Consider the following 23,914-nt stretch of genomic DNA (forward strand, 5'->3'; position numbering starts at 1 on the left):
AATACTCTTATATTATACTGCTTTTCTTTCTGTGATTAGCCACAACAAACAAGAACACCAAATTAGATAGATCACTGAACAAGAATAGAAAACAATGTACAGAAAAGTAAATGAACAATTAGAACTTACGTGGTTCAATCTAGAGTATTGAGCTCTAGTCTACTCCACGGGGAGCAGCCAAATATTTGCTTGCAGTCTTTATTTATCAAATTCAATGCTTTACAACAATGGAGATACACTCATTACAAGTCTTTAGTTTCAAATTAGGAAACTCGAAGATACAAAATACAACAACAAAACTCTCTTTCTGATACAACCGAATACAAAACAAAAACTTGACTTTAGTGAGCTGTTTAGACTGCAATATATAGCTGGGCCAGTATCACAAGTGTCAGCCAACTAACTTAACTAATTGAAGCCTTTTAATATTACAATATGCTGAGTTGGTGAGGACTTAACTAACTGAAACAATCTCCACAAACAATATACATGATTAACCCGATACTTACAAGTCAAGATTCATAATAGCAGAAAGACTCAAATTTTGGTGGCACTGTCTGGTTATGTGTTCTCAGAATCAAGAACAAAAACTTAATGTTATTATTATTATTATTATATAGAGTCCTACATATTATTTTTAATTCAGCTTTCTGTACATATCACTCTTGAGAACAATGTACATAAGTATCTCTCTTCTTATATCTTGAACTCTGTTATTCTCTAATACTACTGTGCCTTTTTTTTTTTCTGAAAAAATAATTTTAACAAATTTCATGCTTGTAGAGAAATATATGCTCTTTACTAGTCTTTGATATTGAGGGATGTTAAAATCAAACCACTTAAACTAGTGAGAATACATTCTAAGAAACAACCATGACTATGAATACTATAAGTTAGATCAGATGTGAACATTTGAATATGAAAAATACTTTCTATCACAATTCAATTTTTATCAATAAAAAGACTTCGTCTGCATGCATTCCTTTTTTAAGTCTCCCAGGGGAATCAGTATCTCTTGAATATGTAATTTTATGTTAAAAGAGCATAAATATTTTGCATAGATTAAAATTTGCAGGGCAAGGGCAAGCTAATCTGAGAGAGCTTGAAGAAGAATTTGAAGATAGCACTTTACCAAAGTAATGAAAAATCTGTTTACTTGAAATATAAATATATGAAAAAAACAAGAAAAAGACTAGAATTGCATGTAACATAAGTAAGGTCAAATAATTTACCATAACACAAACCAAAGAAAGAAAAAGCAGAACAAGAAAGAAATCAAGAAACTCAGCAATCAATTAAAATGAAGCAACTGAAAAATCCATCTGGGTATTGTCAAGCAACTTCCAAAACAAAACCAAAGCATAACACTCAAAGAAATATGAGAACTCAAAAGAGTTCATTACAACAAACGTCTACACATGACATTTGACATTACAGAATCTCAACATCAACTGTTCCTCTTCTGCATCTTCAGATTGCAAAAGTGTTCCAATCTTATCCACTTCCTTCTTGTACTCCTCAACACCATTCCAAACAACTTTTAGCACATCCTGTAAGGTGAGTCTCAAGAAAGACAGATTTGGATATCTCAAAATCGACCCAAAACACAGAACTTCCCTCAACAACATGTCAAACTCTTAATCAATTCCTTTCTCATCATCATCATCATCATCAAAAGACTTGTGCCTCCCAATAATTATAAGCTCAATCAACAACTTGATTATGCCCCAACAGAGGTTGCTGGATGGCACACAAGCAATTTATGAGAAATATCTTGAAAGCTGCCTCACTATACTGTAACAAATTATGAGAATCAGACAATAAAAGTTAGATTTGGAACATAAGTAGAACTTTTGAAACTGAAACGATATTTTTGTTGGTAATATCTCCATTTACTTTTTTTTTTATTTAAAAAGAAGAATGAATTTATAATTGACACTAATATTATGAAAATTGATACTTCTTTAGTCTTAGAAAGAGGCACTAGCCATAGACAACACAATGACACCACACGATGAACAGAAAATGATGAAAGAATATTCATACTAAGTTGAGAACAAGAGCTACAAAGGCTCAAAAGAACATGAATCCAATTAATCAAATAAAAAGATAACTAGTTTTGTCAAATAGAATGTGATCTTTGTTCTTAGCACAATAGAATTGGAAAGTCCTTGAAAAACAAGATAACAGCCAAAATATAATGAAATCAACCAAGAAATTATATCATATTTTAGTCTATGAAGAAATTCACCTTCCACTTTTTTCACATCAAACCTAACTTCTTCAAAAACATTTAGTAAGTACTCAACAATTATAGAGAGGTAAAAGTCCACTTCTCATTACAAACTCACATCTTTAATACCTATGTAAAATTAAAATAGTCTCAATTATTTATTTTGATCAGCTCAATGTCTCTTTTAGCTCAAATTCAAGAATATCTATGTTATAGGAGGTGATATTAAATTTCAAAGGTTGAATATAAAAATCATAATAATCCAATATAAATAATTTTTCTCGTGATTGAATTTCAAAAATATAATTTACAAACCAGAGAATAAAATAATTAAATAAAAAAGCTCATTAGTTTTCAGAAGAAGAAGAATGAAACTTACATCTCTAAAGCCAATAACCATCATGTCCCGTTTCAAAACTCCACTGGCCGATGAAAACACTTGGAATGTGCATTATTTTTGAGTAGTTATCATGTTGACTTCCACGATATACAGTTGTTGTCAATTCTGCAGCCATATTTACCAATTGAAGTAGTTGGAGGTTTCTTAGGCGTTCAATTCCTAATGGCATTTCCTTCAGTAATTTGCAATCGTTCAAAAACATAAGTTCGAGATGAGACAATGCTTTGTCTTCCACTCTCACCCTTCTTAAGTTCTCCAATTTTGAAATACGGAGATGTCTGAGCATTAAGAAACTCCCAGCTTTAAAACATAGTGACTCCCCATCACAAGCTTTATCCAACTCGAGTGATACTAGATTGGGCAAATCTTGTAATGACTCTAGCGGATCTACCTGCAACCTACTACGAGTCAGAACTAATTTAGACAAGTTTGTAAGGTTTTGTAGTCCTTCTAGTGACTTCTCCACGCGACCTATTACATATAATCTCTGGAGCAATCGAAGAGATGAGAATGATTTAAATTGGAAACTAAGGGCTTCATCCTCTGTTCTTGAAACCAAAGTTAATGAACGAAGGAGCTTTAATTCACGAATTGAAGAGAATAGTGCATTTCCATGCTCAGCTCCAAGCTGTAGGATGCCTAACATCGTCAGTTGTGTTAGCCTTCCTACGGATACCATAGGCTCAGTTTCACCCTTTTTTGCCTCAACACACATGAGTTTTCTCAAGGAAGAGAGGGATTCCATTCCTTTTAAAGCCTTAAATCCATGTGATGTCGGATCATAAACTATTACATTTCGCAAACACTGTAATCGTAAAATCTCACTAGGTAGCTCTCGCACAAGAGTCCTTTTGAGGTCTAACGTTTCAAGATGTCGAAGATTCGCAATAGAGGGTGGAATTGAACTTACAGCGGTATCTCTTAAACATAGGTATCGTAAATGGTATAGCTTTGTGATACCCTCTGGAAATGTAGTCATAGGTGCAAATCTACAATCCAACACCTTGACAAGTCTTGAACCCTGGTCAGAAAAAGAAGACATGAATTTATTCCAAACATATATTTCTTTGGTGAATAAGAGCAAAGAGCGCAGTTGAGATAGTTGGTTGTCCCCAGATGCATCTATATTTGTTCCTTCATGCACAGATAGTCGTCGAACTCTTTCTGGAAGCCTTTTATTGCTCTCTTTATTAGTTATTGCTGCTTGATCTTTCGATTTAAGAAGCATAGTTTCCCTTAAAATATCGTGCACTCGACAACTTTTAACTCTTACATCATCATATCTATCATATACTTGGGCCAAGCTTCTGTTAAGAAGCTCGTTGAAACAACCATTTGCCACTTCTTCTAATGTTCTTCCTTCAATTTCTTCTATGAAACCTTCAGCAATCCACAATCGAATCAGGACAGTGAGTTTAATCGAATAATCCTCAGGGAATAAACTTAGATACATGAAGCAATGCTTCAAGTGGTAAGGCAAATCATTGAAACTAAGTGAAAGTATGGCTTGCATGCCTTTCAATTTTGTATTGCCTTGTAATTCAGCCCGCAGAGAACGGTGAATAATCTCCCATTCATCTACTCTGTTGATGTCCTTTGTGGCCAACATGCTTCCTATTGCAACAATGGCAAGAGGCAATCCCTCACATCTTTTCATGATGTCTCTTGAAATTTCCTTCAAATGAGAAGGACATGCCTTACCTTGAAAGGCTTTCGCACAAAATAGAGTCCAAGAATCTGCAGAAGATAAAGGATCTAAGGTTAAGATCCCACCCCCAAGATCATTGGTAGAGGAAGAGGCCACATCTGCAATTCGAGTAGTGATCATTACTCGGCTACCATTGTTGTTGTTCCGAAATGCAACTTTGACTGCTTCCCATGCATTCACATCCCATATGTCATCCAATACAACCAAATATCTTTTGTTACTAAGAAAATCAACAATGGTTGTCTTTAAGAAGTGTGTGTCTGTGGACTTCTCGACTTCATCAGGAAGTGGCAGATTGGTGGCTTTGAAAAATTGCTGGATAATTTGTCTCAGAACTTCATCTAGCTTGAACGATTGTGAAACAGTGACCCAAGCTTGGATTTGATGAAAATGATTCTTTACTCGTGAATCATAATAAACTGAACTCAACAGAGTGGTTTTGCCCAGCCCTCCCATTCCGACCACTGCAGCCACTCGTAGTTGAGGGGTATCCTCCACAAGAAAACTCAAAAGACCTTCCTTCTCTGCCTCAATGCCCACTAGTTGAGCTTCTTCCAGCAACCGTGCGTCGCTTCTAACCTCAGAATAGTAGCAAGGTGTAGTTCCCGAACTCGACCCGATCTCCGTACTACTCAGTTTGTAATCATATCTCTGGCGCCCCTCAGAAATATCAGTAACTCTGAGTTTGATACTCTGCAATTGGGAGGCAATTCGACGGCGAGCTTTCAAGTTCTTGATCCCGCGAGCCATCTTACACAAACAACCATAGAATCCACGTCGCTTGGTATGCTCAAATCTATACAAGAAATCATCGATGATGTCTTCTGCATCGTAAGCGACCTCTCTAACTTGCTTAACCCACACTTTGATTTCTTCATCGTGATCTTCCGTAGCATCAGCAGATCGCAAGAAAGCTCTCATACGATCCAACTCATTTTTCACGAAAACAACTTCATCTCGGACCCCGCTCAAGAGCTTTGCCTCATCTTTCAACAACGACGAAAACTTCCCCAGTAGAAAACTCACCACACTCTCCGCCATGACTAGCTTCGATCTCCTTTGCCTGTTCTGTGATCTCTCTCAATATTCTCTAGTAAGAAAGAAAGCAAGACTTGGAGTCGTTGTTGAAAAGTTCCTTACCAACACCAACGATATATCCTTTTCTATATATTCTTGAGTGCCATGCACGTTAGAGAAATACCGAACTACTTGAGTGACAAGAGTCTCTCTCACTTAAAACACACTCTCTCATATCGTTTTGAATTTAATTATTTTTATTATTTTAAATTACCAAATTATGAAGGGATTGCAGCCATTGGATTCAATTATTTATTTATTGAATCCAACGGATATGAAGTGGGTGTAAATATTGGATTCCTTTTTTCTTTTCTTTTCTTTTAAAAGAAAAGATAAACCTTGGCAACCTATTATTATTATTACTTTTTGCTTAATTGTTTATTTTATATTATTTTAATTATAAAGAAACTTTACCTTTTTTGCTTTATGAATATTAGTTGTCTAATGTGTTGTTCGTGCCCATTAATTTGATGGTGATGCATTAATGTTAATCCGATGGTACTATATTTTTTATATGTTATTTACTTGAAAGATATTCGATGTTATTTCGATGACATATAAATACATTGTTGGTTGAGTTCATTTAGTATATTTTAATGAGAAATTTACATTATATACTCCTTTTTGCTATAAAATAATATTTATATTTAAAACTAGATGATATATTAAATTCTCACTTGTTACATGCAATTAGTTATACTGAACCACTATTCAATATAAATCTGAGTACATGTTACTGAGTTCGGTCCAAGAGAACTCTGCAATACATGTTACTGAGACACAAGTTTCTGAGCTGATCAGATAAATAATGAGTTCATGATCATAAGGATTTTAGACAAGAGTTCTGAGAGAGTTGATCATCATGGAAATAATGGAGACGATGATGAAACATAATTCAATAGAATTTTGGGCTTGTTTTTAAGGGAAGTTTTTTGTGTTTGGAGTCCATTTTGACTTGCCCAACTATTTCTCGTGCATGATTACTCTCAGAAGAATTAGTTGTTGGGAGTAGTCTTAATCAGTGTATGGAACAAGTGAGTGAGATTGTATCAAAAATGAATATTGGTTTGTCATTATAAAATTGCTGGAATTATACCAAAACCAAACCTATATACTGGTTTGGCAAAATGTTGTCTACATTCAGTTTGAGCTAGTCCATTACAATGGAAATCAGATTACAAGCCTTCTCATTCATACACCTCAACTTTCTCAACGCATACATAAACAAGAACTCTCTACACTTGGATGTTATGCATCCAAGCGTCGATTGTCATGGATTTGGCATGAGCATTGCTCGACCTATCCAATCCGCTGCATCATTTGGTTTATCAACGTGTTTGGTTACAAGTTAGTTTGGGTTGTTCATAGGTTAGCAGCATACCTAATAAAGCAATTAGACAAAACCAACATCTTTAGTATTGCTGAAGTGAATTAGCTCTTAAACTGTATATGCTCTATACATGTTATTATTACATGATCCTTTGTATTATATATCTTGTGTAATACTATTAGTAGTTTAAATTATATATGTTTTCTCATACGAAGCAGAAGTAGTTTATGGTCAACTTTCCTGTAAATTCAGTGTGGTGTGGACAATCAATTAAGCTGCTTTCAAAGCTAGATGTGGGCTTTGAATGCATATTTTGGTTTGGAAAACTACCATTTTGACATGCCGATCTCAGAACTCATTTCTCTCTGGTGACTAGGCTCCTTTGTTTTACAAGCCAAGAACAATGCTTTCTGTTGTAAATCCACAACACTAAACTCAAAACAAAACAGAACACCATAAAGATAAGACAAAAACAAGAGAACTGAACTTATGAATCAAAACAGAAAGTAATAACAAAAGGCAAGAAATTTTATCCTGGTTCGGCCTCAACAGTAATGGCCTACTTCCAGCTCAAGAGCTTTGTTTCATTAATCAATAGAGAAGTACAAACACCAATGTTCAGATCACACAAATACCAACTCAAAATGAGTTCTCCAAGAACAAAAATCTTGGTCTCCAATTTGAGTATTACAGTCCCTTGCTCTCTCTCTCTCTCTCTCGCTCTACTCTGCGATCTACTACATTCCTTAGATTTTGATTACTTTTATCCGAAGTGATACACGGCTATATATAGCCACTTGACAAAGCTAGGTGTACAACAAAATAACTGAAAACAGAAAAAACTAACTAATTTAACACCTGTGATAAAAACACTGTTGTAACAGAGTGTTTTTCTCTTGAAGCTGATATCTCCTCAGCTATGTCTGTGAAAATTTGAATATTTTTCTGTGTATTATTATCTCAAAGAGAGGGAATATATGTACAACCTAGAATCTGACCTAATAAATATAAATAGCTAATTCTAGAAAGTACACCATTAAAATCCCCTAATTTTAGAAAGAATAAATATACAAAATATTTGGTATTAATACCAAATTGATTCCTATATACAGCTGTGGTCAACTTCCTAATTACTGAAATAAATCCACACTCCCCCTCAAGCTGGGTTGTGTATATCAAACATCCCAAGCTTGCAAATTAAATCTTCAAAACTGGTTCTTGGGACAGCTTTAGTGAGGATGTCGGCTGTTTGAAATCTTGATGGAGTATAAATAGCTTGAACAATAGCATTCTCAATCTTCTCAGTGATAAAGTGCCTATCTATCTCAATATGTTTAGTCCTGTCATGATGAACAAGATTTTTTGCTATACTGATGGCAGCTTGATTGTCACAAAGCATTTGGATAGACTCTTCTATAAATACTCCCAGTTCACCCCAAGTAACTTTTTCAGCCAAATTCCCTCACAAATACCGAGAGCTAGAGCTCTAAACTCAGCTTCAGCTGAGCTTCTGGAAACAACTGTCTGTTTCTTACTTCTCCATGTTACTAGATTACCCCAAACATAAGAACAGTAACCTGAAGTACTCCTTCTGTCTGTTATATCTCCTGCCCAGTCTGCATCAGTGTACACTCTGATTTCCTTATTTTTCAGTCTTCTTGAATAGCAGACCTTTTCCTGGAGTCATCTTGAGGTATCTTAGGATTCTTGTAACCACTTCCATGCGTTCCTCTGTTGGATTATTCATGTATTGACTCACCACACTAACAGGAAAACCAATGTCAGGTCTAGTGTGAGATAAATAAATAAGGCGTCCAACTAGCCTTTGATATCTCCCCCTGTCCACAGGGGTCTGATTTGTCCCCGAGCCAATTTTCTTGTTCGGCTCCATTGGAGTTGAGGCTGGTTTACACCCAAGCATTCTTGTTTCTTTGAGTAAGTCTAGAACATACTTACGTTGAGAAACAAAAATGCCATGTCTTGATCGTGCAATTTCCATGCCAAGAAAATATCTGAGATACCCTAGATCTTTAATCTCAAACTCCTTTGATAAGAAACTTTTCAACCTTACTAGTTTCTCCTTGTAATCGCCTGTTAATATTATATCATCAACATAAACAATTAGGATAGCTATCCTTTCATCTGAGTTGATTTTGACAAAAAATGTGTGATCTGCCTAACATTGAGTATAGCCATTCTGAATGATTGACTTAGTGAATTTTCCAAACCATGCTCGTGGAGATTGCTTAAGGCCATATAGAGATTTTTTGAGTCTACATACTTTATCCTGGTTGGATGAATTCTCAAAACCAGGTGGAATATCCATATAGACTTCTTCTTCAAGATCTCCATTCAAGAAAGCATTCTTAACATCTAGTTGGTGCAATGGCCAGTCTTGGTTTGCAGCAAGAGAGAGAAGAACACGAATGGTGTTGAGTTTAGCAACGGGTGCAAAGGTCTCTTGATAATCTATCCCATAAGGCTGAGTGAAACCCTTGGCAACCAAGCGAGCTTTAAACCTCTCAATGCTACCATCTTCTTTATGCTTAATAGTGAATACCCACTTGCATCCCACGGGTCTCTTCCCAGTTGGCAATTTTATGATTTCCCAAGTACCATTCTTCACCAGGGCGTTGATCTCATCTTGTACAGCCTTTTTCCAACTAGGATCAATCAGCGCCTCTTGAATTGTATGGGGAATATGTACACTGTCAAGAGTAGAAACAAATGCCTGATAGGATGGAGATAAGATTTTGTAGGACACAAAGTTGCCAATAGGATGTTGAGTACAAGCTCGAACACCTTTTCTTAAAGCAATAGGCAGATCATCATTTATATGAATAACATTATCATGACTAGGATTACTCAAACCTTAATGTATTTCTGGAGGATGTGGATCCAGTTTTGATTCATGGTGGCACTCAAGATGTGTTCGATCTTTTAATTCTTTGTCAGAATTTTTCCTTCTTTGGTAGACACGGATCTCTTTAGGTTCTTGTTGTTGAGGCTCAATAGTCATAGGTGGATCTTGATTTTCTATGACTTGGGAAGAACTAGATGGATCTTGATTTTCCATGACTGAAGAAGTCGAAGAAGTGTCCTTGACTGGATTGGAAAATTGATCGAGAGGCGGAGTATGAGTATGAGTACCCAGAATAATGTCAGTATGGGTACCTGGAATACTCTCCCAAAGATGAGATTCATTTACATTCTCCCCCTGAATTTCAGATTTGTAGTAAGCATGTTTTTCAAAAAATGTTACATCCATAGAGTTATAAGTTTTTCGAGTAGTAGGAGAATAACACTTATAACCCTTTTGATGGGAGGAATAACCAATAAAGATACATTTGATAGACTTAGGATCTAACTTACTACGATGTTGTGAATAGAGATGGACAAAAACAGTGCATCCAAAGATTTTAGGGTCAACAAAGCTAATGAACCGAGTATGAGGGAATAGTTGCAAAAGAGTTTGACAAGGAGTTTGAAATTTTAGCACCTTGGATGGCATCTGATTGATGAGGTATGCAACAGTAAGAATGGCATCACCCCAGAAGAATTTGGGAACATGAGTCCCAAACATAAGAGACCGAGCAACTTCAAGGAGATGTCGATTTTTGCGTTCAGCAATTCCATTTTGCTGAGGAGTATCAACACAAGAACTTAGGTGAATGATGCCTTGTTGTATCAAATAAGGACCAAGAACAGAATTAAAGAAGTCTTTGGCATTGTCAGTTTTGAGAATTTGAATCTTTGTGTGAAATTGTGTTTGAATCATAGAATGAAAGCGCTGAAATATTTCACTCACTTCTGTTTTATTTTTCATGAGAAACACCCAAGTTAATCTCGTGTGATCATCTATAAAAGATACAAACCATCTTTTTCCCAATATAGTGTTGACCCGCGAAGGCCCCCAAACATCACTATGAATTAATGAAAAAGGTTTGGATGGTTTATATGTTGATCTAGAATAACTATTGCGAGTGTGTTTTGCAAACTGACAAATTTCACAGCAAAAAGAGTTTGGATTTTTATTAATAAATAAAGAGGGAAACATTTTTGACAAATACAAAAAATTTGGATGACCAAGACGATAGTGCCATAGCATAATATCACTATCGTTATTAGAACAAGAAATGGATTGATTATTCAAAGAAAGCAAACTAAACTTTTGGGTTGTGCTAGTAGATTGAGTTTCATTCCTTAGAACATAAAGACCAGAACACATCTCAGCACTGCCAATCCTCTTCCCCGAATCCAAGTCCTGAAACACACAAAGATTTGAGAAAAATTTAGTCACACAATGGTGGTCACGAGTAAATTTACTAATAGAAAGTAAATTACAATCCAATTTCGGTACATAGAGTACAGAAGTGAGGGTTAGGTCCTTATTAATGATGACTGAACCCAAACCCTCAACTTTAGAGAGTGTACCATCAGCAATTTTGACAAAATGATTTCCTGTACTCATGTGAAACTCAGAAAAATTTGATGCATCTCCTGTCATGTGATCTGAAGCCCCGGAATCAAGAATCCAAGATTTAGTAGTTCTTTTATTGACAAAATAAGCTACTGATTTATTACCTCGTTCTGCCAACATTTCAGTACCATGAGTGGCAGTCAACGGAGTGGAGGATTGCTGTGAGATAGCTTCATTGCTGTGAGAGGGAGTTGGAGTAAAGAGGGGCTGATCTAGTGAGGAGGTCTTGGAGGTTACCTCTAAGATGGAGCTGTCTTTTTCGGCAGCCATGGTAGTCAGAAAAGGACAGAGATGGACACACAGAGAAGAGGAAATTTTTTTTTTTTTTTTTTGGAAAGCTAGGCAGCGAAACCTTGCTCTGATACCATGTGAAAATTTGAATATTTTTCTGTGTATTATTATCTCAAAGAGAGGGAATATATATACAACTTAGAATTTGACCTAATAAATATAAATAGCTAATTCTAGAAAGTACACCATTAAAATCCCCTAATTTTAGAAAGAATAAATATACAAAATATTTGGTATTAATACCAAATTGATTCTTATATACAGCTGTGGTTAACTTCCTAATTACTGAAATAAATCCACAATGTCTTTAGTATGTGAGCAGTCTATGAAATCCAAATCCGAAGACATTTTGCATTCTATGATTTGTAAATAAAGTTGGCCTGTTTTTGACATTATGATTTATGTTCTGCTTTTCTCTTTGGCCTAAGTCATTGTTTATTGAATTTTTACTAGTTTAGCATGTCCATGCTTAGTAGACTTGACTGTAAACTATTTAAATTAGATAGCACTTGATATAGAAAGCAGCAAACAGATATGAAAATCAATTTGAGTTGGAGTTAGAACACAGCTGCAAATTCTACGTTACTAACACTAAAGTAGTATACTATGTCATTTCAAATGGTTGAGCTAGTGATGTTGTGTTGCCTCAAAAAATTGGGATCAGATGAGTAAGTGTGTGATTACACAGATGAATTAGTTATTGGGAGTTGTCTTAATCAGTGTATGAAACAAGTAAAGGAGACTGTAAAAAATGAATGGTTTGTCATTATAAAGTCCAAAGACATTTTCCATTCTATGATTTGTAAATTAAGTTGGCCTGTGTCTGAATTTCTAACTTCTGTTCCTTTTTTCTCTTTGGTTTTAGTCACTGCTTAATAAACGCATACTAATATAGCATGACATTGTTTGGTGGAGTTGACTTATCAATTATCTAAATTAAACATGGAGAAATATAAGAATGATGGTTGTTAAGTTTAATATAATCTTAAAATGTATTATTTTTTATGGAAAGGCTCACCTAAATTTTGATATTTTCATTTGTCAGATTCAATTGTTTTCTTCCTAAAATATTCCACCATCAGATCAAGTCATTAATTTCACCCTTTTCACCATTCTTGTCAAGTAAAGTCCTTCTCTTTATTAGCCATTTTGAGCTCCTTCTCTCCCATTTCATCACACCTTTTTACCCTTATTTTTCTTTGTGTTGTTCTGCTAGATTCAAATTTGAGAATTGCAAAAGTCCAATCTGTGGTAAAATTTTGGTTAGACATGTCAGATCAAATATCAGTGGCTTGGGGACACCACAAGAGTAAAAAAAAGATCAAATATTATCATAACACAGAAACCACAACGAAGGAAAGCAATGAATAGAATCTCTAAACACCAATGTTACAAATCTTGACATGGAAATTAAAGGCATAACCGAAAAAAAAAGGTTTAAAAAAGAAAGTTTACTACATGAATGTTCTAATTACTATTATAACTTAGTTAGATTCGAAAGCACCCAACTCATTGATCTGATTTGCTTGTTCTTTCTTGAACTTTTGGATCTTTCTCTTCAACAGAATGAGTATCATCTTGTTGCGGTTCAGCTTTGGTGAAATCTTGAGATTGGTGGTATGGCTGCCATTTTCCATCTTCTGATTCATCTGAACAAAAGTATTCAGTTTGAAATTCATCCACTCGTTCTTTAAAAACTTCTTCAATTTTCTTCTGTTTGTTGATATCAGAAGAAAATGTAATTGTAGACTGATCGTCGTTACTGATGAATATTCTGAAGCCAATGTTTCACACTTTGCTGCTATGTCCTCTGGTTTTGATTCCAAGTCCTCCATTGTTGATAAAAAGTTAACAAAACAAAGACTTGAATGATCTTGCTATTTTGATTTAACAAACATGTTTGGTTTGGAAAACTACCGGTTTGACAGCCCAGCATTGCTTTGTATGCTACTGAGAATAATTTAGAATGAATGATTAAGTTTCTAAGCTCATGTAAAAAGATTAATGTTTAAACTACTCACTATACTTAAGTCTTTAAAGTTTGAATTTAACCACCTTAAATTTTAATTCTATAAACAATTAATCCAATTATGAAACTAAAACAATGCTTTTACACAATCTCAGAACTGTTCGTTAGTTGTTTTATAAGCCATGAAAAAAAAAAAAAGCAAAAGAAAACACTGCTTTCCAAAAGGTCTGCTATTGAAGCTGAGATCTCAGCTATGTCTTTAGTATGTGAGCAAAGAATCAGCCATTACCATACTATAACTCAAAGTTAGATCAGATGTGAACATTTGAATATGAAAAATACTTTCTATCACTATTAAATTTGTAGCAAAGGTAGTATGGAAATATCTCTGGAATATTTAATGTTTTATATATTAATTTATATAAATCTGATATTGATTAGTTTTTTTTTTCAATATAGAAGTTTCAAAAGTCTGAATTATAGTTTGTTTGTCTGTGAAGAATTATGTGTTCTGTTTGCATGTCTACTTAAAAATAACAGCTTTGGTGTTAAAGAAGTTTAATACTATATGCTCAAATAGTTTGAGTAATAATAGGAAAGCTTTATCTTTTATCTATTTTTATTTTAGGTTGAATTACACCATAAAAGCTCAGATTATTCATATCATTGGCTCTATTTAACAAGAGTTACCACTCCTAACAAACTAATAACCAAATATCTTCTACACTAACAAACTAAGAAGCCAATTAATGAATCTGACAGAGCAAGTGATACTGGTTCATGTAAGGGCAAGTGAATCTGACAGAGCTTAAGGAAGAAATCGAAAATAAAAAAATGTTTACTTAAAACAGCACACACCCAAGTCAAAGACATGTTGATGCTCAGCAATGAAAAAGCCTGAAATAGTAGCCTTGAAGTATGAATTGTCCCATTTATTTGTTTTAATCATTTTAATGTCTCTTTAAGCTAAAATTCAAGAATTTGAGCTAGGTCAATGGTGCACAAATGATTGGCTACACCTACACCATAGTTATTTTTATAATATCTATGTTATAGGAGGTGATATTTAATTTAGAAAGTTCAATAATAAATAGGTTTCCTCATGATTGAATTTCAAAATATAATCTACAAAACTGAGAATAAAATAAACAAATAAAAAAGCTCACTAACATTTCAAAGGAAGAAGAATGAAACTTACATCTCTAAAGCCAATGGCCATCATAGCCCGTTTCAATATTCCACTGGCCGATGTAAACTCCTGGAATGTCCATTACTCTTAAGTAGTTCTCATGTTGACTTCCACGATGTAAAGTTGCTGTTAATTCTACGGCCATTTCTATCAAATGAAGGTATTGAAGGTTTCTTAGGCTTTCAATTCCTGATGGGATTTCCTTCAGCAATTTGCAATAATGCAAATACATAAGTTCGAGATGAGACAATGCTTCGTCTTCCACTGCCACCCTTCTTAAGTTTTCTGCTCTTTTAATATAGAGTTCTCTAAGCTTTAGAAACCCCCCAGCTTTAAAACATAGTGATTGCCCATCATAAGCTCCATTTTGAAAGTAGAGTGATACTAGATTGGGCAAAGCTTGTAATGACTCCAACGGATCTACCTGCAACTTACTACCAGATAAATATAACATAGACAAGTTTGTAAGGTTTTGTAGCCCCTCTAGTGATTTCTCCACGCGTCCTTCTATATATAATCTCTGAAGTAATTGAAGGCATGAAGATGACTTGAACTGTAAACTAAGGGCTTCATCCTCTGATTTTGAAGTCAATCGTAGCGAATGAAGGAATTTCAACTCATGAATTGAAGAGCATAGTGCATCTCCATGCTCAACTCCAAGCTTCAAGATGCCTAACTTCGTCAGTTGTGTCAACCTTCCTATGGATGCCAGAAGCTCAGTCTCACCCAGTTTTGCCTCAACATAGCAGAGTTTTCTCAAGGAAGAAAGGGATTCTATTCCTTTTAAAGCCTTGCACTGACACCCCCAAATATGAAGAACTTTTATAAGCATAAACTATCACATGTCTCAAACGTTGTAATTGTAAAATTTCACTTGGCAACTCTTGCACAAGAGTATTTTTAAGGTCTAATGTCTCAAGATGTCGAAGATTCGCAATAGAGGGTGGAATGGAACTCACATCGGTATCTCTTAAACATAGATATCGCAGTTGGTATAGCTTTGTGATATCCTGTGGAAATGTGGTCATAGGAGCAGATACACAATCCAACACCTTAAGAAGCCTAGACTCCTGGTTAGAAAATGAAGACATGAATATATTCCAAACATCACTTTCTTTGGTGAATAAGAGCAAGGAGCGCAGTTGAGATAGTTGATTGTCCCCAAATGCATCTATTGTTGTTCCTTCATGCACAGATAGTCGTCGTACTCTTTCTGGCAACTTTCTACAACTCTCTTTATTAGTTATTGCTGCAAAGCTTTGGTCTTTCGATTTAAGAAGCATAGTTTCCCTTAAAATATCGTGCACTCGACATTTTTTTACTCTTCCATCTGTGTATCTATGAGTCACTTGGACCAAGCTTCTATTAAGAAGCTCGTTAAAACAACCATTTGCCACTTCTTCTAATGATCTTCCTTCTATTTCGTCTATGAAACCTTCAGCAATCCACAATCGAATCAGAACATTGCGTTTAATCGAGTAATCCTCAGGGAATACACTCAGATACATGAAACAATATTTCAAGTTGTAAGGCAAATCATTGAAACTCAGAGAAAGTATGGCTTGCATGCCTTTCAGTTTTCTATTGCCTTGCAATTCAGCCTGTAGAGAACGGTTTATAATCTCCCAGTCATCTACCTTGTTGATGTCCTTTGTGGCCAACATACCTCCTATTGACACAATGGCAAGAGGTAATCCCTTGCATCTTTTTAGAATGTCTCGTGAAATTTTCTCCAAATGCTGAGGACATAGATTACTTTGAAAGGCTTTTGCACAAAATAGAGTCCAAGAATCTTCAAAAGATAACGGATTTAAGGGCAAGATCCAACCTCCAAGATATTTGGTAGAAGAAGAGGCCACATCTTCAGTACGAGTTGTGATCATCAATCGGCTACCGTTGTTGTTGTTCCGAAATGAAAGTTTTAATGCTTCCCATGCATCCACATCCCATATATCATCCAACACAAGCAGATATCTTTTCCCACTAAGAAAGTCAACAATTGTTGTCTTTAGGAAGTGTCTGTCAGTGGAATTCTCAACTTCATTAGAAAGTGGTTGATCGATAGCTTTGAACAATTGCTTGATAATTTGCCTCAGAAGTTCATCTAGCTTGAACGATTGTGATACAGTGACCCAAGCTTGGAGTTGATGAAAATGATGCTTTACTTGTAAATCATTATAAACTGTACTCACCAAAGTGGTTTTTCCCAGCCCTCCCATTCCGACCACAGCAGCCACTTGTAGTTCAGAGGTATCATTCACAAGAAAACTCAAAAGATCTTGCTTCTCTGATTCAACGCCCACTAGTTGAGCTTCTTCCAGCAACCGCGCATCGCTTCTAAGCTCAGAAAAGTAGCAAGGTTTAGTTCCAGAACTCGACCCGATCTGTGGAATACTCAGTCTGTAGCCATATCTCTGGTGCCCCTCAGAAATATCAGTAACTCTGAGCTTGATACTCTGCAATTGGTGGGCAATTCGATGGCGAGCTTTCAAGTTCTTGATTCCGCGAGCCAACTTCCATAAGTAACCATAGAATCCATGTCGCCTGGGATGCTCAAATCTATACAAGAAATCATCGATGATGTCTTCTGCGTCGTAAGCGACCTCTCTAACTTGCTTAACCCACACTTTGATTTCCTCATCCTCATCTTCCATGGCATCAGCAGATCGCAAGAAGGCCCTCATACGATCCAACTCATTTTTCACGAAAACAACTTCCTTTCGAAATCCACTCAAGAGTTTCGCCTCACCTTCCAACAAGGACGAAAGATTGTCCAGAAGAAAGCTCACCGCACTGTCCGCCATGTTTGTTTCGATCAAAAGTACTGAAGAAGAAGAAAAATATTATGCATAATATGGGAAAGCAGATTTTTTTGTTGTTGAAATTTTTGTAAGATTTTCAAATGCATGACGGTAGAGATGATGAAAGAGAAATAAATTAGGTGAGAGAGATGGAAGAAGAAGAAGAAGATGAACTCAGAGTTTAGAGTAAAGTTGACGTTTACGGTACATAGATATTGAAAGAGAACGAGTAAGGTCAACGTTAAAAGTCAAACAAATGCACACAAAAAAAAAGTCTATACCACGTGCGTCTTAGATCGGACTCGGAGCCCCGCCGGTGGTCTTTAAATATTTTTAAAAACAATTTAAAAATTAAAAAAAAAAAAAGAGAACAAGTTTCAAATAATTATTCCCCCCAACCCAAAAAAAAAGTTAATTTAAAAAACCCTTAATTTAATTAAAAATCTGAAAGTAAGAAAGATAAAAAAAAGTTGAAGAACCAACTCATCTTACTTAAACTTTGGGGTTTGGATACTTTGATATAGTTGAGTATACCAAATAAACTAATTAGTTAAGTTTCATTTCAGGTGAGAAAAGTAAACTAAAAAGAAAAGATGGAGGGCTGCAATTAGTTAAGTTTGTGATGCAAAATTTGATCTGACCATGACTATTACTACCTTGATACACTATTATGTTGTATATATATATTCTCTGTTTTAGTTGGAGCAAAGCTGTATTGAAATATAGTATTGTGTAGTTAATTAGAGTTGATTGTGGTCAAGTTAGTTTAGATCATCTTTCCATGCAGAACATGGCAGAATAAATCTATGTGCTTTAATTAGCTCAATGTAGAGTGTTTAGCTCAACTTTACCAGTAAATTCAGTGTGGTGTGGACAATCAATTAAGGTGTTTTCAAAGCTAGATGTTTGAAGCACACATGGATCCATGTGGGCTTTGAATGCATATTTTGATTTGGAAAGAACTACTTTGGCAATCAAAGCTCCATGATAGATTGATTATAAATGCTCCTCTTGAGAAGAGGCTATATAGCATAGCCAAGAATATTCTCCCAATGAAGAACTTGGTTACAGCAAAATCATTATATCTATATCCTCAATCAGAGGATTTATTGTACAAGATAAAAAGATATGAGTTAATAATCTGTTTTGATAAGATGAAATTGTTGGTGATTCAATCATATGAGCTCTCTTGGCATTTGGGAAAATACTTATTTATTAAGTAGATTATGATCACTTTATTACAGTGATGGTTCTCTTCTCTCTTCTGTTTATTCTCCATATATAGCCTTAGGAGTGATCAGCCTAAGTCTTCTCATGCATATAAAAAGCTTGTTACTGCTTGTTGTACATATAAAAAAAACACTAAGTTGGACCTAAAATTATATTTATTATTAGAAAAAGTAGAGTTGTTATACTTTTTCGTATGTTTGAATTATTATTATGGACTAATATAATAACAAATATTATTCAATGATCATAACTATTAACTAAAGTGCTTATTAATTACCAATAATCATAATAGGATAGTTCACACTTACTAATTGTATTAGAGGCACATGATAGCACTCTAATGACTATGTGTTAGCCCATTAAACTACAATTCACCACTTCATAATATAATAAGCCCTAATTACTCACTAATACCTCTTAAAGTATGAGAAGAGCATAATATATATGTTGTATGGGTGGCAATTGAGGGTAGTGTGGTATTGCGGTAAGGGTTGGCTAACCATAAGCTTCCTCTTGCATTTACACTTGATTTTGTGTGTGATTTTGGCAGATTTCTAAGGGTGGAAATGGCTCAAGATGGGATTGGCAATATAGGAGGTATGCTTTCTTCTTTGCTTAATTAATGTCCTAGATAAAATGTGTAATTGGATCTATTGTGAGTATTAACTGATTATGTAGAATCTGTTTTGAGCATTTACGAGGCTCACATTGTGTTCACTAATTAACATCGTAATAATGTAGACTTTGTAGGAACAGTAGAACATGAGCCTAATCTATACGAAAACAATATTAATTAAATTTATATTATAATACTTTACAAATGTGCATCCCAACATATTACGATCCATAAGTGGATCACAAAATTTTTATTAGTTACCATTACATTGTGACTAGTGTACTAGTTTAGAGAAATTGATGATGTCACGTCATATCCTGACACATCGAATGTGGTATACTCAACGACTTGATCGTTCTTAATATTTGCATCCCCAATAGAAAATGATGACTGATCATCATCATGATCAACGACAAGTAACTGATATGTCTCTTCGTTATTTTGTTGAGGCTTATAGTACTGCTTATTATTATTTCCTTTAAGCTTGTTAAGCCCCACAAGCTCTTCTGCCACTTCTTTCATCGACGGCCTTCTCTCGCCATGTCCTTCCAAGCACTTCATCGCAAGCTCAGCAACAGTTTCTATCTCCCTCTCGTGATCTTCATCGTAAACAACATTAGGATCGACTATTTTCCTCACATATTTCTCACCCTTGTTCTGATCTCTTATCGTTGAAACAAAGTAATGAATAATATTACTCTTGCCTCCACTCCTAACCCCATTTGAGATCGGTTTTTCTCCAGTTATTAGCTCCACCAAAACAACACCGAAGCTGTAAACGTCGCTCTTCGTAGTCAATGTACCAGTAGTCAAGTATTCTGGATCTAAGTAACCGAGAGTACCTTGAACTGTCGTGGCTATACCAGTTTGGCCTGGAGGTATCAGAACCGAGGCACCAAAATCAGACACTTTGGCAGTGTAGTTTTCGTCCAAGAGAATGTTGGTCGACTTTATGTCTCGATGAATGATTGGAGGTTGAGCTAACGAGTGCAAATAGTCGATAGCAAGAGCAGTTTCTGTTGCAATGCGTAGTCGAGTTTTCCAAGGCCTTAACATGGCTGCTGATGATGATGATGATGGTGATGAAGATGATCTTTTAGTATGGATGTGTTGAGAGAGGGTTCCGTTTGGTACCAATTCGTAAACTAGAAGTGGGATCTTTGTCTCAAGACATAAGCCTAAGAGTTTGACCACATTCTTGTGGTTGACTTGGGAAACAATGGCGATTTCTTCATGGAATTGTTGGTGGTTGATTTGTATGCTCTTGTTTTGATCGTCCTTGTCAAGTTTCGGTTTCTTCACGGCTATTTGTTGAGTAGTAGTAGCAGTACTACTAGTTTCATTTAGTACAACTCCTTTGTAAACTGAAGCAAAGCCACCTTGGCCGATGAAATTAGATTGGCTGTAGTTGTTGGTTGCTTTGGCCAGCTCTGCTTTGCTGAAGATTCTCACTCTTTGGTGCTTTAACACCAAACCACCATTTTGTTTAAATATTTTCTCCCTTTTTCTCCTATTGTTGTCGTGGAAAAGGAGTATAGCTATAATCACCAAAAAAATACTTGCTCCAATAACTGTACACGCCAAAAAAAAAAAAAAAAAGACAATATATTTTGATATCAAATTCTTCAAATAAAAAAAAAAAAAAGAGTAATAATGCTATATAAGGCACCATAATTTTGCTAATATGCATTTAAAGACCGGTTGAATTTAAAATCGGGTGTCACTTATATTACAATTTGAGGGAAGAAACATCACTAGTACTAGAATTAAGGTTCCATTTTAAAATCAATTAGTATTAAGTGTAGTAACTCTTCTCTTATATTGTTGTTCACATATATTTTTCACGTGTGACTTTTTTTTACATCTAATATGTCTAACGTTTGGGCCTAAAAGTATGGACATTATGAAAGACATTAGATATGATAGAATGTCACAATGCCGACTCAGTAAATTTGTGGAAATATAGCACATCACAAAGTTGGTCAGAAAATTTGTGGTTATACACGCCATCTGAAACATGTCATAGAATCCAACATACATTAGAAAATGTCATAAACCGATGTCAAGAGTAGAATGAAACGGAAGTCGAACTTGCTGAGTAGGGTTGAGATTTCATCTTAAATTGTAATAACTTATTATAATTTAATCAGTGTGTATTTATTAATGAACAGTTATGGTTTAATTCAATATTATTGTTTACCTGAAGCAATTGAGGTGATGCGAAATCCTTCACAATTTCCATCTTTTCCATTGCCCTGCATCCCAAGTGGGCACTTGCATTTGTAACTTCCATGTGTGTTTTTGCATCCTCTGCATTTGTATTTCTCTGGCTCTGAACACTCATCGATGTCTACAACAAAAAATTAAAAGGTCAAAAACATTAATACACCTTATATCGTATGTATATTGTAATTATATATGATATAAACATAATAATATCTCACATTTATTACTTGAGACGCTCTTATATAAACATATATTTATATAATATATACCTTCACAGCCTTGATAAGGATTTCCCTTAAATCCATCTGAACAATTGCAACGATATCCACGACCATTTTCCGAATAGAGGCAATCAGTATTTTCGCCACACAGATAAGACGATGGATTCGATTTAGCTTTATCACATGTCTCATTTCCTACAACCCAATCCAGCAAAACGCTGTGATTCTTTACCTGTTTTGGCTGAAAATCGAGGCGCATTTCGGAGACTTGGAAACTCCTCTGGTCCGCCAAGAACGCATACCCGCAAGGGTTGAACGAAGTCACATTTAAGTGAATATTTATGCTGCCGATGGCTATGACCAGAGTCTTGAGATGCTTAGGAACAGAGGTCTGGCAGCAACCTACGCCCGAACACGAGGTTTCGGCCAACATGTTTACATTTTCACTGCAGATCGAGATGCAGCCGCTGCCGAAACTTTGGTTAAAGTCGCTCATGTAGGCCAGCGTGTCGCAGCCGAAGGCAATGAGCTTGTTCTCAGATTCTGAGAACGTGAAGGGCCTAGTCAAGTTTATGCGGTATATGACTTTATTAATTAAGCTACCATTCTCACCATAACATTCGAAGGAGTGAGGTATCATAACGCTCATAGTGGCGTTCTCAACATCGATATGGCTAACCTCCATGTTTGTTGCATATATTAGTTTCTGAGGAGAATCAACATCGCTGTGGTTGCATTTGAGCAAGAATTCTTTATTCATGGCGCAGTTTTCGTCGTCGATTCCGAAGGGGTATGGGACCTCCACGTCTCCGCATCTTCGGTTGCAATTCGACGCCTTTACAACATGACCCGTCGTCTTCGCTGCCATGGTCGTCGTCGGTGATGGTGAAATCGAATTCCATGGCCATAGCATCAGTAAACTTAGGCAGCAGAAGTAAAAGCATTTGATCACTCCCATTATTAATAATAATAATAATAATATTACATGTGTATAAGTTAGAATTAGATTTTATTTTCGGTTATGAAATAGAAGTAGTGTCTTACTCAACACCAACGAGATTAATTTGTACCTTCTCTTAAAGTTCATTTTCTAACCACTGTAGTAGTCTTCGTCAAGCCCTATATTATTATTATTATTATATGTTTTCCAAGAAATTTCCCACCAAATTTGGAGATTTTATATAATTATTATGCTGGCAGGCTGTTGAATTGGTACGTAATATACTAAGAGCATCAGCCGTGCAAGCAAAGTACAAAATATTATTAATTTTTCAAATCCAGAATAGGCAACATTGCTTTTCAGTATTAACTTCTCAAGCCACAACAAATAAAAATCTTACTTAGCAATGCTATATTGGCATTTTGTCTGACAAATATGGTCAAGCCACTTCTGTGGCTACAAGCGTTGTGATACTCTAAGAGATTTGTTAAGGTATATTAGTATAATTTAATATCGAGTCTTACACGTTTTAATTTAATAAATATTATGAGGTATCATTAATCAATTATATGATAACACTTTATATGTTGTTTAGCAATTTAAGGTGCTAGATAGCAACACTCATGTAATAAAACTATGTGTATTAGGACAAGAAAACTATTTGTATTTGTAATATTTAATAGCTCATTTATTACAACTAGATTTTACAAATAAAAAGGGAAATATAATGTTAAATATCAACATACTCGTAAATGTTGAATACAACATAATACTTTGAATTGAATTTCTTTTTTAAGGAGTTATTGTATTTAGTGAGAAAATATTATAATTATGTTGCATGTAAAATATTATATGTATATACATAGGGAGCTTTTAGGTTGGGGTACTACTTTTGTCCTTATATTTGCCCTTGCAATAGGAGCGTTTTCTATTTTTAACACTTTAAGAAATTATAATCTAATTATTTTTATATGATGGTATACATGACAAAGATAGTAGGCATTCACTATAAAAAAATCTTAGTTTTAGTCACAGTAAATATTGTGACTACAAGTAAAAAATTTGTGACTAAAGAAAAATCATCTTTCCTATGTTATCCCTAAAAAATCTGTGGCTAAAGTTATAGTCACAAAAATCACAATTTGTTGTCAATAAATGTATTTTTAGTCACAACAAGCTTTATCACTAAAAATAATAGGTTGT

At 35.1% G+C, this 23,914-nt stretch overlaps 3 protein-coding genes and 1 long non-coding RNA gene across 5 annotated transcripts; all 4 read right to left on the bottom strand.

Annotated features, from left to right (window-relative positions):
- Window positions 1–1,353: 1,353 nt before the first annotated feature.
- On the bottom strand, window positions 1,354–2,654 carry LOC133801804 (uncharacterized). The gene is made up of 2 exons (XR_009876987.1): window positions 2,613–2,654; window positions 1,354–1,794 (listed from the first exon to the last, which is right to left on the bottom strand). It is a non-coding gene; the product is annotated as an uncharacterized LOC133801804 (long non-coding RNA).
- Window positions 2,617–5,389, bottom strand: LOC133799369 (disease resistance protein RPM1-like). The gene has a single exon (XM_062237393.1). The coding sequence runs from the start codon at window positions 5,380–5,382 to the stop codon at window positions 2,617–2,619; it is 2,766 nt and encodes a 921-aa protein (XP_062093377.1). The 5' UTR covers window positions 5,383–5,389.
- A 7,440-nt stretch (window positions 5,390–12,829) lies between these two features.
- On the bottom strand, window positions 12,830–18,058 carry LOC133801097 (disease resistance protein RPM1-like). Of its 2 annotated transcripts, none has more exons than XM_062239244.1 (2): window positions 14,687–18,058; window positions 12,830–13,466 (listed from the first exon to the last, which is right to left on the bottom strand). In XM_062239244.1, exon 1 carries the CDS (start codon window positions 17,479–17,481, stop codon window positions 15,415–15,417), a length of 2,067 nt encoding a protein of 688 aa, XP_062095228.1. In that variant the 5' UTR covers window positions 17,482–18,058; the 3' UTR covers window positions 12,830–13,466; window positions 14,687–15,414. The 2 variants fall into 2 exon arrangements, with proteins under 2 accessions (XP_062095228.1, XP_062095227.1); XM_062239243.1 differs by having other exon boundaries at window positions 12,830–13,469.
- Window positions 18,059–19,482: 1,424 nt separating this feature from the next.
- Window positions 19,483–22,868, bottom strand: LOC133801535 (wall-associated receptor kinase 2-like). Its single transcript, XM_062239771.1, has 3 exons — window positions 21,820–22,868; window positions 21,525–21,674; window positions 19,483–20,895 (listed from the first exon to the last, which is right to left on the bottom strand). The coding sequence occupies exons 1-3, from the start codon at window positions 22,727–22,729 to the stop codon at window positions 19,607–19,609; spliced, it is 2,349 nt and encodes a 782-aa protein (XP_062095755.1). The 5' UTR covers window positions 22,730–22,868; the 3' UTR covers window positions 19,483–19,606.
- Window positions 22,869–23,914: the final 1,046 nt, after the last annotated feature.

The sequence above is a fragment of the Humulus lupulus genome, chromosome 9 (genome assembly GCF_963169125.1).
Source record: "Humulus lupulus chromosome 9, drHumLupu1.1, whole genome shotgun sequence".
NCBI classification, from domain to species: domain Eukaryota; kingdom Viridiplantae; phylum Streptophyta; class Magnoliopsida; order Rosales; family Cannabaceae; genus Humulus; species Humulus lupulus.